We start from the raw sequence: 13743 nt of genomic DNA, 5'->3' as shown, positions 1-13743 counted from the left end.
CCTCTTTTCCTAACAATGGACTTAAAACAATGGACTTAAAATTCTGTCTCTCTCTCCACACATGCTGCCAAGTAAATCCAGTATTTGCTGCTTTTACTTCAGAGTTCCAGCAGCCTCAAGTCACTGTCTGTGCGGAGTTTCCCATCCATTGACTCTGTCTACACTTCCCGCTGCCTCGGCAAAGCAACCAGCATAATTAAGGACCCCACGCACCCCGGACATTCTCTCTTCCACCTTCTTCCGTCGGGAAAAAGAGACAAAAGTCTGAGGTCACGTACCAACCGACTCAAGAACAGCTTCTTCCCTGCTGCTGTCAGACTTTTGAATGGACCTACCTTGCATGAAGTTGATCTTTCTCTGCACCCTAGCTATGACAGTAACACTACATTCTGCACTCTCTCCTTTCCTTCTCGAGGAACGATATGTTTTGTCTGTATAGCGCAAGAAACAATACTTTTCACTGTATACTAATACATGTGACAATAATAAATCAAATCAAATCAAATCAAAATCAAATGAAATTTTCCCCCGTGTCTGCGTGGGTTTCCTCCGGGTGCTCGGGTTTGCTCCCACAGTCCAAAGATGTGCGGGTTAGGTGGATTGCTAAATTGCCCCGAGTGTCAGGGGATTAGCAGGGGATTATGTGGGGTTACGAGGATAGAGGTTGGGTAGGATGCAGACTCGATGGGCTGAATGACCTCCTTCTGCACAGTAGGGATTCTATGATTCTAGTACATTGAGTATTTTCCAAACAGTATCAGCACGATGAGGGGACCTTACAAGGTTGTTATGATGCGGAATAGCACAGGAATTGTGGGAATTCGACGGGGGTCAGTGTGAGGCCTCTGTAAAATGGCCTCCCTCCTTCATTCGTCTCCAGGGCAACGCGTATCTGCTGCATCCTCCAGTGATTTCCAGTTGCTCAGCAGCTCAGAGGGAGTCATCCAGTGAGAGGTGACGAGTTTCCGAAAACCACAAATAGAAAATGGTACATTCCAATTGTGGAATTTCTGTTGCGAGTGGATTTCCACAGGATCAACCTTCAACTCCGCCAAGCACAGCCCGACGTAAACATCCTCCAGTTTAAAGTAGGGAATGATCCTGGAAACATTGCAGATTCCATTGGCAACATCGGTTGAAAGCACGAACCCAGTGCCGGAACAGAATGGTGGATATTTCTCCTGAGGATATTCCTGTTCACTAATATACCATTTACTGGATCGGTCCCTATTGGGTTCATAACCCCTCATGACGGGGCCAGTGAAGAAGTCCTTGCGATTCTTTCCCAACAAGAGCTCGGTCAGATAATCCGGGTTGACAAACATGTCGGAATCGGTCTTCATCACGAAGGAGGTGGACGGACAGAATCGGTTCACCCACTCCAGCCCCATCAGTACCTTGGTGGTCAGGTTGTAATAAGAGTCGGTGAAATTTTTCTGGATGATGTCCTTGTGCAGTGAACTTTCTTTCAGCAGCTGCTCCTGATGCTCTCGGCTGTACCCCAGCAGGAAGTAGGTCACCACCCTCTGGCCATGGGTTGTCCGCGCTCTCCCCCATGTCTGCCGAATGGCCGAGCGAGCTTCCAACAGGTCCTGGGCACTGGTGACCAGAAGGACCAGGAATGGGGGATTGGTGTCACAGCTGCTGTTGGGCAGCATGAGGAAGGAGTGGTCATTAAACTTTGTCAAATGCAAAAAGTCAACCCTGTACTGGCTAAAATATCCAAGTATAATAAATATCAGCAACTGGGGGACAAAAACCAAAAGACATTTCCTTTTTTGAAGAAACCTGAAACAACGGCTTCGACCCAAAAATATCTTCATGCTCTGAGTCGCCTGTAAAACAAAATAAACAGGTTGATTTTGATGGCGTCCCGATAATCCAAAGGGAAAAGTTCTATCATTTAAGATTATTTGATTTGATTGGGAACACATGTATACAAAGCCACCCACACCAACGAGCCTGGTGTTCAGGGACAGGAGGAGGTCATTCAGCCTCTTGAACCTGTACTGTTGTTACTTCGGGATCTCATGGCGGATCTGTATCCTCGCCCCAAGGGCACTCCTTGGCCCCGTAACTCTTAACATTCCACCCTACAATATATATCATTCTCCAACTCAAACCCTTCAAGTGGCCCGCCAGCCTCAACAGCTTTTTGAGGGAGCGAGTTCCACATTTTCACTCCCCTTTGTGTGAAGAATTGCTTCTTGACATCACTCCTGAATGATCTCGTTCTCATTAAAGATGCCGTCCCAAAGGAGGAACAAAGGGCAAAGAGAAGTACAGCACAGAACAGGCCCTTCGGCACCCCCAAGCCCATGCCCATCATGATGCTCTCGCTAAACGCCAAAAAACCTCCTGCCCTTACTCACTCCATATTCCCTCTATTCCCTCCCTATTCATGAACCCATAAGACATAGGAGCAGAATTAGGCCACTCGGCCCATCGAGTCTGCTCCGCCATTCAATCATGGCTGATATTTTTCTCATCCCCATTCTCCTGCCTTTTTCCCATAACCCTGACCCCCTTATTAATCAAGAACCTATCTATCTCTGTCTGAGACACTCAATGACCCGGCCTCCACAGCCTTCTGCAGCAAAGAGTTCCACAGATTCACCACTCTCTAACTGAAGAAATTCCTCCTCATCTCTGTTTTAAAGGATTGCCACTTTAGCCTGAGGTTACCCCCTCTGGTTCTAGTTTTTCCTACTATTCGAAACATCCTCTCCAGATGCCTCTTAAATGTTGCTAATGCGCCTGATTCCACCACCTCCTTTGGCAGTGCATTCTACTGGAAGCGATCATTCAGGACAAAACCCACAATCCGATGGCTGAATGCAGGTTAGATGAGAAAAGCGAGCGTGGATTTTCCAAGGGCCAGTTGTATTTAATTAACTCGCTTGAGATTTGCGATGAGGGGGCAGTGAGAGTTGATGAGGATAATGCAGCAGAAGACATTTGGTAAAGTGCCATACAACAGCCTTGTGAGCAATGTCGGTGATTAAAAAGGACAGGAACAACATGGATAAAAATTGGTAAGTTACAGGAAGCAGAGGGTGAATGGTTGTGGATTGTTACTGGAGGAGGTTTTAGAGCGAGATTTCCCAGGGCTTGGTGTTGGCAGCCCCCTGCTCTCCCTGGGATATTTTAATGATCTAGACTTTAGTGAACAGAGTGTACAGTCTGGAAATCTTAGAAATATCGTGAACTCTAAGGAGGCTGTTGAAAAACTTCAATCAAACTAAACAGGTTGATGGAACGGGTGAACAAGTTAGAGATGAAGATGGAGACGTGTGAAATGTTTCATCTCGTCAGGGAGGGCAGGGAGAGACAATATAAAATCAAATTAATAAAGGGGTGCAGAGCGACCTGGGGCTAATGTGCAGAAATGATTGAAGGTTACAGGTTGAGAGTGGGGTTAGTAAAGAGGATCGAGCTCTTCATAAATAGAGAATACAGTACAGAAGCAGGAAATTGTTGATAAACCCTGTATAAAACATCGGTTTGACTTCAACTAGAGTATTGAGTCTGGTTCTGGTCTTAGTAAGGATGTGACAGCATTGGAGATGTTGCAGAAAAGATTCACAGAAATGGTTCATCAGAATGTGCGGAACTTGTCACATGGGTAGACTGGAGATGGTGGGGATACTCTCCTTGGAGAAAAGAAGGTTAACGTGACACATTCAAAATGAAGAGGGGCCTGGTCAGAGTTGACAGAGAGAAACTCTTCCCATTGGTGGAAAGATCAACAATCACAGGATATTGATGTAACTTGGCTGGCAAAAGGAGAAATGGTGACGTGGGGGGAAAAAAACATTCCATAGCGAGTGATTTGGATTTGGAATAATTTACCTGAGAACTTGGTGGAGACAGATTGAATTGTGGGACTTGGATCATTACCTGAAGGGAAAGGATTTCCAGGAGTAGGGAGAAAAGGCAGAGGAAGTTTGCTTGCCTTCATTGGCCGGGACATTGAGTTTAAAAATTGGCAAGTCACGTTGCAGCTTTATAGAAAGTTAGTCGGGCTGTATTTGGAATATAGTCACACTACCAAAAAGTTGTGAAGGCTTTGGAGAGGGTACAGAAAGGTTTTACCAGGATGTTGCCTGGTACGGAGAGCATTAGCTAATACGGAGAGCATTAGCTCTGAGGAGAGGTTGGAGAAACTTGGTTTGTTTTCACTGGAATGACGGAGGTTGAGGGGTGACCTGATAGAAGTCTACAAGATAATGTGAGGCATGGACAGAGTGGATAGTCAGAAGCTTTTTCCCAGGGTGGAAGAGTCAATTACTAGGGAGCACAGGTTTAAGGTGCGAGGGGCAAGGTTCAAAGGAGATGTACGAGGCAAGTTGTTTACACAGAGGGTGATGGGTGCCTGGAACCTGTTGCCGGGGGAGATAGTGGAAGCGGATACGGTAGTGACTTTTAAGGGGCGTCTTGACAAATACATGAATAGGATGGGATTAGAGGGATATGGTTCCCCGGGAGGGTAGGGGGTTTTAGTTAAGTCGGGCAGCATGGTCGGTGCAGGCTTGGAGGGCCGAAGGGCCTGTTCCTGTGCTGTAATTTTCTTTGTTCTTTGAAATACTCTATTGACATGAAGTCCATTTCCCTGGAACTGCAAAACACACAATGGGCTGAATGGCCTCCTATCCTGTCACCATTCTATCATCACAAGATGCGAGACTATCCTGTAATCGTCCATACTTGCGGGAATGCTCACTTGGCCTGCGCAACCTCTTCGACTGATCGAAAAAATTCAGGATAAAACATTCACGTGAGTCCACATCAGCTCTTAACTTGTTGGTTGGATGTTCCTCTCATGGTTTTAATATCTGCCGCACGGAATCTGGTTTATTTGAATTAGTTAGAATCTCCACTAACATCATCAATGGTGAAATCTCGCAGGAACAGCTTCAGAGCTGAAGCCATGAATAGAGTTGAATGAATTAAGCTGGAAATAGTGAAGGATCATAGCTGGAAACACTGGAGCTATCGATAGGTTCAGTCAGTGAGCAAAAAGTTGGCGAATGGAGTAGAATGTAGGAAAAATGTGAAGTTGTTCATTTTGAAAGGGAGAACAAAAGAACAAAGTCTTATTTAAATAGAGAAAAACTGCAGAAAGCTGCAACACAAAGCGGCTTGAGGGGACCTGTGCACGAAACGCAGAGAACTAGCACACTGGTGCAGCAGGGAATCAGGAAGCCTCATGGAATGTTGGTCCTTATTTTAACGGAGTGGGAATATAAGAGTAGGGAAGTCTTGCTGCAACTGTACAAGGTACTGGTGGCACAGTGGTTCGCACTCCTGCCTCACAGCGCCAGGGACTTGGTTTCGATACCTGGCTTGGGTGACTGTGTGGAGTTTGCACCTTCTCCCCGTGTCTACGTGGGGTTCCTCCGGGTGCTCCGGTTTCCTCCCACATTTCAAAGACGTGCAGGTTAGGGGGATTGATCATGGTAAATACTCGGGGTTATGGGGATCAGGCTGGAGGTGGGAGGGGGAGGAGGGGGGAGGGTGGCAGGGGGAAGGAGGAGGGGGGAGGGTGGCAGGGGGAAGGAGGAGGGGGGAGTGGGAGGGGAGGAGGGGGGAGTGGGAGGGGGGAGGGGGGGAGGGGGGGAGGGGGGGAGGGGGGAAGGGGGGAGGGGGGGAGGGGGGGAGGGGGGGGAGGGGGGGGAGGGGGGGAGGGGGGGGAGGGGGGGAGGGGGGGGAGGGGGGGGAGGGGGGGGAGGGGGGGGAGGGGGGGGAGGGGGGGAGGGAGGGAGGGAGGGAGGGGGGGAGGGGGGGATGGGGGGGGAGGGGGGGGAGGGGGGGAGGGAGGGAGGGGGAGGGGGGAGGGGGGAGGGAGGGAGGGGGGGAGGGAGGGAGGGAGGGGGGAGGGAGGAGGGGGGAGGGGGGAGGGGGGAGGGGGGAGGGGGGAGGGGGGAGGGGGGAGGGGGGGAGGGGGGAGGGAGGAGGGGGAGGGGAGGGGAGGGGGAGGGGAGGGGAGGGAAAGGGGGGAGGAGCAGGGAGGGGGGAAGGAGGGAGAGGTGAAGGAGGGAGAGTGGGGAAGGAGGGGGAGCGGGGAAGGAGGGGGAGGGGGGAGTGGGGAGTGGGGGGCGGGGAAGGAGGGGGAGGCGGGAGTGGGGAGGGGGGGGCGGGGAAGGAGGGGGAGGGGGGAGTGGGGAGGGGGGGCGGGGAAGGAGGGTGAGGGGGGAGTGGAGAGGGGGGGCGGGGAAGGAGGGGGAGGGGGCAGTGGGGAGGGGGGCAGGGAAGGAGGGGGAGGGGGGAGGGGGAGCGGGGAAGGAGGGGAAGTGGGGAGTGGGGAGTGGGGAGGGGGAGCGGGGGAGGAGGGGGAGGAGGCAGTAGGGAGGGGGGGCAGGGGAAGTGGGGAGTGGGGAGGGGGAGCGGGGAAGGAGGGGAAGTGGGGAGTGGGGAGGGGGAGCGGGGAAGGAGGGGGAGTGGGCAGTGGGGAGGGGGAGCGGGGAAGGAGGGGAAGTGGGGAGTGGGGAGGGGGAGCGGGGAAGGAGGGGAAGTGGGGAGTGGGGAGTGGGGAGGGGGAGCGGGGAAGTGGGGAGTGGGGAGTGGGGAGGGGGAGTGGTGAGGGGGAGGGGGGAGGGGTGAGGGGGAGGGGGGGAGGGGGAGGGGGGAAGGGGCAGGGGGTAGGAGGTGGCCTCCTACTGCATTATACGGATTCTGTGACAGCTGAGACCAGAGCTGGAGTGAGCGGTTCTGGTCCCCTTTTTTAAGGGAAAATATTACTACATTGGATGCAGTTCATAGAATGTTAAGAACAAAGAACGAACAGTACAGCACAGGAAACAGGCCCTTCGGCCCTCCAAGCCTGTGCCGCTCCTTGGTCCAACTCGACCAATCGTTTGTATCCCTCCATTCCCAGGCTGCTCATGTGACTATCCAGGTAAGTCTTAAACGATGTCAGCGTGCCTGCCTCCACCACCCTACTTGGCAGCGCATTCCAGGCCCCCACCACCCTCTGTGTAAAAAACGTCCCTCTGATATCTGAGTTATACTTCGCCCCTCTCACCTTGAGCCCGTGACCCCTCGTGATCGTCACTTCTGATCTTGGAAAGAGCTTCCCACCGTTCACCCTATCTATCCCCTTCATAATCTTGTACACCTCTATTAGATCTCCCCTCATTCTCCGTCTTTCCAGGGAGAACAACCCCAGTTTACTCAATCTCTCCTCATAGCTCAGACCCTCCATACCAGGCAACATCCTGGTAAACCTTCTCTGCACTCTCTCTAATGCCTCCACATCATTCTGGTAGTGCGGCGACCTGAACTGGATGCAGTACTCCAAATGTGGCCTAACCAGCGTTCTATACAGCTGCATCATCAGACTCCAGCTTTTATACTCTATACCCCGTCCTATAAAGGCAAGCATACCATATGCCTTCTTCACCCCCTTCTCCACCTGTGTTGCCACCTTCAAGGATTTGTGGACTTGCACATCTAGGTCCCTCTGTGTTTCTATACTCTTGATGGCTCTGCCATTTATTGTATAACTCCTCCCTACATTAGTTCTTCCAAAATGCATCACTTCGCATTTATCTGGATTAAATTCCATCTGCCATTTCTCCGCCCAATTTTCTAGCCTATCTATATCCTGCTGTATTGCCCGACAATGCCCAATGGGGTGTGGAATGGACTGCCTGCAGTGATAGTGGAATCAGACACTTTAGGAACATTTAAGTGGTTGTTGGATAGGCACATGGAGCACACCAGGATGATAGGGAGTGGGATAGCTTGAACTTGGTTTCAGATAAAGCTCAGCACAACATCGTGGGCCGAAGGGCCTGTTCTGTGCTGTACTGTTCTATGTTCTATGTTCACTACACCTACTTGTGCCACATTTGAATTGCTGCACTGAATAATAACTCCTTGCTTACCGTTTTTCTCTAATTTTGCTCCTCAATTGTCTGGCAGTCAGATGTATTGTCAGGGCAAGTAGAGTCTGTAGGCGTCTTCAAAGCTGCAGTAATAGAGAGAATCAGAGGGATCCAGAGATGAAGAACTGATGGAAATCCATTATTTTACTGTTCACTATATCTGGCAATTATATATTATTTTGGACAACACTAGTTGTATATTATATTTACCAGTGAATTAATGTTGTGATCGGTTATTACTATTACTCGGATCCTCGGTATATCACAATGTGCTTGGCCGCAATGCTGCAGTTTGGAAGCACCTGCACGAACACTTTTTTTACGCTGTGGCACAGTCAAAATTCAGAGAAGACCTGAAAAACGTGCTGAAATATACAATAAATTGCATTATTATGTTAGTTAAATAATTGAAAATCCATCACATACAGTCAGAACTAAATAGAAAATGCATTTCATATTAGAAACACAGCTCTCTGCATTGATTCTTAGTCTGTTTGTAATAAATTCGTTCAAACATTGACCTACTAGTGGCAAGTTGGCATACAGTTTAATATGCCTACCACGCAGTGCCAGATATCTGAGTTGAAATCCGGTCTTGGGTTTTGTGGAGGTTGCACATTCTCCCGGTGTCTCCATGGGTTTCCACCGGGTGCTCCGTTTTTCTCCCACAGCCCAAAGATGTACAGTTTAGGCAGATTTGCCATGCTAAATTGCCCCTTAGTTTCCAAATATGTGTGGGTTCGGTGGATTAGCCATGGTACTGAGGCAGCACTTACTTCCCAGATGACTGACCAACTGCTTCACAATAGGGCAGCACAGAAGATCTCAGCTGGAATTTAACAGAAGGGGCCTGTTTTTACCATTTAGATTCAAAGTGCTGATTCTGGGCTCAATTCAGATCTCACTTGGAAAACTGCTCTCAGGCACCCCCATATGCACTTAACGTGAAAAGAAAATTGCGAGTCTGAATTGCGCTATGGGCGGGGTTTATCACGCCAGAAATGCTGCTGCTCCGATCGCAGCTTTGAAGTGCGCATGCGTGGTGGAAAAAAAAATTGAAAAACGCGCCCCTGTCACATCGCTCCTGGGGAAACAAACGGATGAAGCAGGAGCGAGGGGGAGGTGGCTAGATGGGTGGAGAACTGGCTTGGTCACAGAAGACAGAGGGTGGTAGTGGAAGGGTCTTTTTCCAGCTGGAGGCCTGTGACTAGTGGTGTTCCGCAGGGCTCTGTATTGGGACCTCTGCTGTTTGTGATTTATATAAACGATCTGGAAGAAGGTGTAACTGGGGTGATCAGTAAGTTTGCGGACGACACAAAAAAGGCTGGACTGGCAGATAGTGAGGAGCATTGTCAGAAGCTACAGAAGGATATAGATAGGCTGGAAATTTGGGCAAAGAAATGGCAGATGGAGTTCAATCCAGATAAATGTGAAGTGATGCATTTTGGTAGAACTAACGTAGGGGGGAGCTACACGATAAATGGTAGAACCATAAACGGTGTAGATACGCAGAGGGACCTGGGTGTGCAAGTCCACAGATCCTTGAAGGAGACGTCGCAGGTGGAGAAGGTAGTGAATAAGGCATATGGCATGCTTGCCTTTATAGGACGGGGCATAGAGTATAAAAGTTGGGGTCTGATGTTGCAGTTGTATAGAATGTTGGTTCAGCCGCATTTGGAATACTGCACCCAGTTCTGGTCGCCACTCTACCAGAAGGACGTGGAGGCTTTAGAGAGAGTGCAGAGGAAGTTTACCAGGATGTTGCCTGGTATGGAAGGGCTTAGTTATGAGGAGAGATTGGGTAAAGTGGGGTTGTTCTCACTGGAAAGACGGAGGATGAGGGGTGACCTAATAGAGGTGTATAAAATTATGAAAGGCATAGACAGGGTGAACGGTGGGAGGCTTTTTCCCAGGTCGGTGGTGACGTTCACGAGGGGTCATAGGTTCAAGGTGAGCGGGGGGGGGGGGGGGGAGAGGTTTAACACGGATATCAGAAGGACGTATTTTACACAGAGGGTGGTGGGGGCCTGGAATGCGCTGCCAGGCAAGGTGGTGGAGGCGGACACACTGGGAACGTTTAAGACTTATCTAAATAGCCACATGAACGGAGTGGGAATGGACGGATACAAAAGGATGGTCTAGTTGGGACCAGGGAGCGGCACAGGCTTGGAGGGCCGAAGGGCCTGTTCCTGTTTTGTATTGTTCTTTGTTCTTTGTTCTTTGATGGCCCTCACAGATATTGCCCCACTCCCAAAATATAACTGTCCCCCTTGTCCAACCACCCCCTCAGTAACCAGACCGATCGCGACCCCCTGCCAACTTCCCCCTCTACTGATCACCCACAGAGTGGCAATGGTTCCCCCCTGCTCACCCCCAGCAGAGATCCATCTGGCCTCCCTCCCCCCACCAGAGAATGATCAGGCCTCCTCCCCCAGCTCCCTCGCCACCAGAGAGCATTGGGGCATCCCTCCCATCAACCCCACCAGAGAATGATCTGGCTTCCCTCCTCCCTCCATACCACAGAATGGTCGGGCCTCCCACCCCCCACCAGAGAATGACCGGGTGTCCCTCCTTCCCCCCGCCCCACTAGAGATACATCTGACCCGCCTCCCTCCCTTTGCTGAGCATGTCTGTTTCATGCCAAATCTGGAGGCATGAACGCGATGGTAAAGGGGGAGAGGCTGATAAAGCTGGGCGGCAGCCCATTAACTCAACTTAAATGCATGGAAATGCATTCAAATCGCCGTTGCGCCCGTTTCGATTGTGATTCGGATCGCGGCCATTTGGGCCTTGGTAAAGTGGGCATCTGCGTCGACGCGGGCACGCATCGCGTTAATCACCTCACGCCCGACTTTACCAAGATTTCACGCCCGAAAACGGGCGCGACGCAATGGTAAAATCGGACCCAAGGTGTCCAAAAACATGGATAAAATTCCAAAACATACTCATGCCTATTGCTGGCAACCTCAAAGTGATTTGACTGCTTGCCTTTCTGTATCCTTTCAATTTCATTGTCCTTTTATTTCTCCCTTTGTCATGGTCAACACATAATTCTATCAAGGGAGGTTCAGGCGTTGTTTCCTCCTACACTGTAGCATATAAATGCTGCAACAGTGAGATGGAGCGAGATTTTTGAAACAGATATCCCTGCACTCCAGTTATGAAGGGCTATGTTAGGGAAAGTAGAGCAAGCACATCAAAGCATCTCTGCCATATTTTAAAAATGTTGAGTCAGTTCCCAGGTTAGACTATAAGTCCATAAGACATAGGAGCAGAATTAGGCCACTCGGCCCATCGAGTCTCCTCCGCCATTCAATCATGGCTGATCTTTTTCTCAAACCCATTCTCCTGCCTTTTCCCCATAACACCTGACCCCCTTATTAATCAAGAATGCTCCCGGGCCGCTCGTCTCTGTCATAAAGACACTCAATGACCTGGCCTCCACAAACCTCTGCGGCAAAGAGTTCCACAGATTCACCTCTTTCTGGCTGAAGAAATTCTTCCTCATCTCTGTTTTAAAGGATCGTTCCTTTTGCCTGAGGTTGTGCCCTCTCGTTCTAGTTTTTCCTACTCGTGGAAACATCCTCTCCACTCATCCAGTCCATCCAGGCATCGCAGTATCCTGTAAGTTCCAATAAGATTCCCCCTTCATCCTTTTAAACTCCAACGAGTACAGACTCAGAGTCCTTAACCATTCCACATACGACAAGCTCTTCATTCCAGGGATCATTCTTGTGAACCTCCTCTGGACATTTTCCAAGGCCAGCACATCCCCCCTTACATACAGGGCTCAAACCTGTTCACAACACTCCAAATAAGGTCTGACCAGAGTCTTACACAGCCTCAGAAGTACATTCCTGCTCTTGTATTCTATCCCTCTCGACATGAATGTTGACATTGCATTTGCCTTCCTAACTGCCGACTGAACCTGCACGTTAACCTTAAGAGAATCTTGAACAATGACTCCCAAGTCCCTTTGTGTTTCTGATTTCCTAAGCATTTTCCCATTTAGAAAATGTTCTATGTCTCCATTCCTCGTTCCAAAGTGCATAACCTCACACTTTTCCACATTGTATTCGATCTTCCACACTTTTCCCACTCTCCTAACCTGGCCAAGTCCTTCTGCACCCTTCCTGCTTTCTCTACTTATCTTTGCATCATTTGCAAACTTAGCAAAATTGCCTTCAGTTCCTTCCACCAAATCGTTAATGTATATTGTGAAAAGTTGTGGTCCCAGCACTGACCCCTGAGGCACACCACTAGTCACCGGCTGCCATCTTGAAAAATCTCCCTTTATATAAACTCTCTGCCTTCTGCCAGTCAGCCAATTCTCTATCCATGCCAGGATCTTACCCTGAAAGCCATGGGCACTTAAGTTATATGGCACCTTCTCAAAGGCCTTCTAGAAATCTAAATAAATCACGTCCACTGGGTCTCCTTTATCTAACTTCCTTGTTACCTCCTCAAAGAGCTCTAACTGATTTGTCAGACATGACCTCCCCTTGACAAAGCAGTGGTGACTCAGTCCTATTTTATCATGCACGTCCAAGTACTCTGCGATCTCATTATTAATAATAGAATCTAAAATCTTGCCAGTGACTGAAGTCAGGCTAACCGGCCTATAAGTTCCCGTCTAATGCCTCCCTCCCTTCTTAAACAGCAGTGTTACTTTAGTTACTTTCCAGTCCTCTGGGACCCTCCCTGCCTCCAGTGATTCCTGAAAGATCACCACGAGTGTCTCCACAACTTCCTCAGTTATCTCTTTTAGAACACTGGGGTGTAGTCCATCCCCTCTAGATGATTTATCCACCTTCAGACCTTTCAGTTTCCCCAGAACCTCTCCTTAGTGATGGCCACTATACTCCCCTGTGCCCCCCGACTCTCCTGGAGCTCTGGCATCCCACTGGTGTCTTCCACCGTGAAGACTGATGCAAAGTAACTGTTCATTTCCTCTGTCATTACTTCGTTTCCTATTATTACTTCTACAGCCTCATTTTCCAGTGGTCCAGTTGTTAGTTTTGCCTCTCTCTTACCTTTTATATATTTAAAAAAGCTCTTCCTATCTGCTTTTATATTATTAGCTAACCTACACTCATATTTCATCTTCTCCCCCCTTATTGCATTTTAGGTTGTCCTCTGCTCGTTATTACCAAATCCCAGGGCTTCCCACTAATCCTTGCCACTTTTTCCTTTGCTTTCATGCTGTCCTTGACTTCCATCGTCAGCCATGGATGCCTCGTCTTCCTCTTAACATGTTTCCTCCTCGTTGGGATGAATTTCTGTTGTGTCTCCCGAATGACTTTCAAAAACCCCTGCCATTGCTGCTCCACTGTCTTCCCTGCGAGGCTCCCTTTCCAATCAACTCTGGCCAGCTCCTCCCTCATGTCTTTGTCGTTACCTTTATTTAATTGTAATACCATTATATCTGACTCCAGCTTCTCCCTCTCAAACTGCAGGATAAATTATGTCATATGGTGGCCACTGCTCCCTAAGGGTTCCTTCACCTTAAGTTCCCTAATCAAGCCTGCCTCATTGCACATCACCAAATCCATAATTACCTGTTCCCGAGTCGGCTCTGTCACAAGCTGCTCCAATAACACATATCTTAAACGTTCCACAAATTCTTTTTCTTCAGACCCACTCCCTACCTGATTTTCCCAGTCCACCTGCATATTGAAATCCCCCATGATTATTCTAATATTGCCTTTTTATATGCCTTTGCTATTTCCTGATTTATTTTCTGCCCCACAGTCCTGCATTGACCACCTCCCTTCAATACTTGTCACCTTTTTTGCTCTGTCTGAGGTTAGATCCCAAATTGCCTTTCACCCACGTGACTTACTGGGCCACTTCG

The 13743-nt window shown here is 49.3% G+C and overlaps 1 protein-coding gene across 1 annotated transcript; it reads right to left on the bottom strand.

The window, feature by feature from the left end:
• Nucleotides 1-866: 866 nt before the first annotated feature.
• Nucleotides 867-13108, bottom strand: LOC144505409 (beta-1,3-galactosyltransferase 5-like). The gene is made up of 3 exons (XM_078231521.1): nucleotides 13040-13108; nucleotides 8100-8213; nucleotides 867-1835 (listed from the first exon to the last, which is right to left on the bottom strand). The coding sequence occupies exons 1-3, from the start codon at nucleotides 13106-13108 to the stop codon at nucleotides 867-869; spliced, it is 1152 nt and encodes a 383-aa protein (XP_078087647.1).
• Nucleotides 13109-13743: the final 635 nt, after the last annotated feature.

This window comes from Mustelus asterias, chromosome 16 (assembly GCF_964213995.1).
Source record: "Mustelus asterias chromosome 16, sMusAst1.hap1.1, whole genome shotgun sequence".
NCBI lineage: Eukaryota > Metazoa > Chordata > Chondrichthyes > Carcharhiniformes > Triakidae > Mustelus > Mustelus asterias.
This window is presented reverse-complemented; position numbering and strand designations above follow the sequence as displayed.

Excerpts from the sequence above, each read along its gene's own strand:
- LOC144505409 (XM_078231521.1), bottom strand. The coding sequence starts at position 13,108 with ATGGAAGTCAAGGACAGCATGAAAGCAAAGGAAAAAGTGGCAAGGATT. Across the intron at positions 8,214-13,039 it reads GTGGGAAGCCCTGGGATTTG|CGTAAAAAAAGTGTTCGTGC; the intron begins GTAATAACGAGC and ends ACTGTGCCACAG. Across the intron at positions 1,836-8,099 it reads ATCACAACATTAATTCACTG|GCGACTCAGAGCATGAAGAT; the intron begins GTAAATATAATA and ends TTTGTTTTACAG.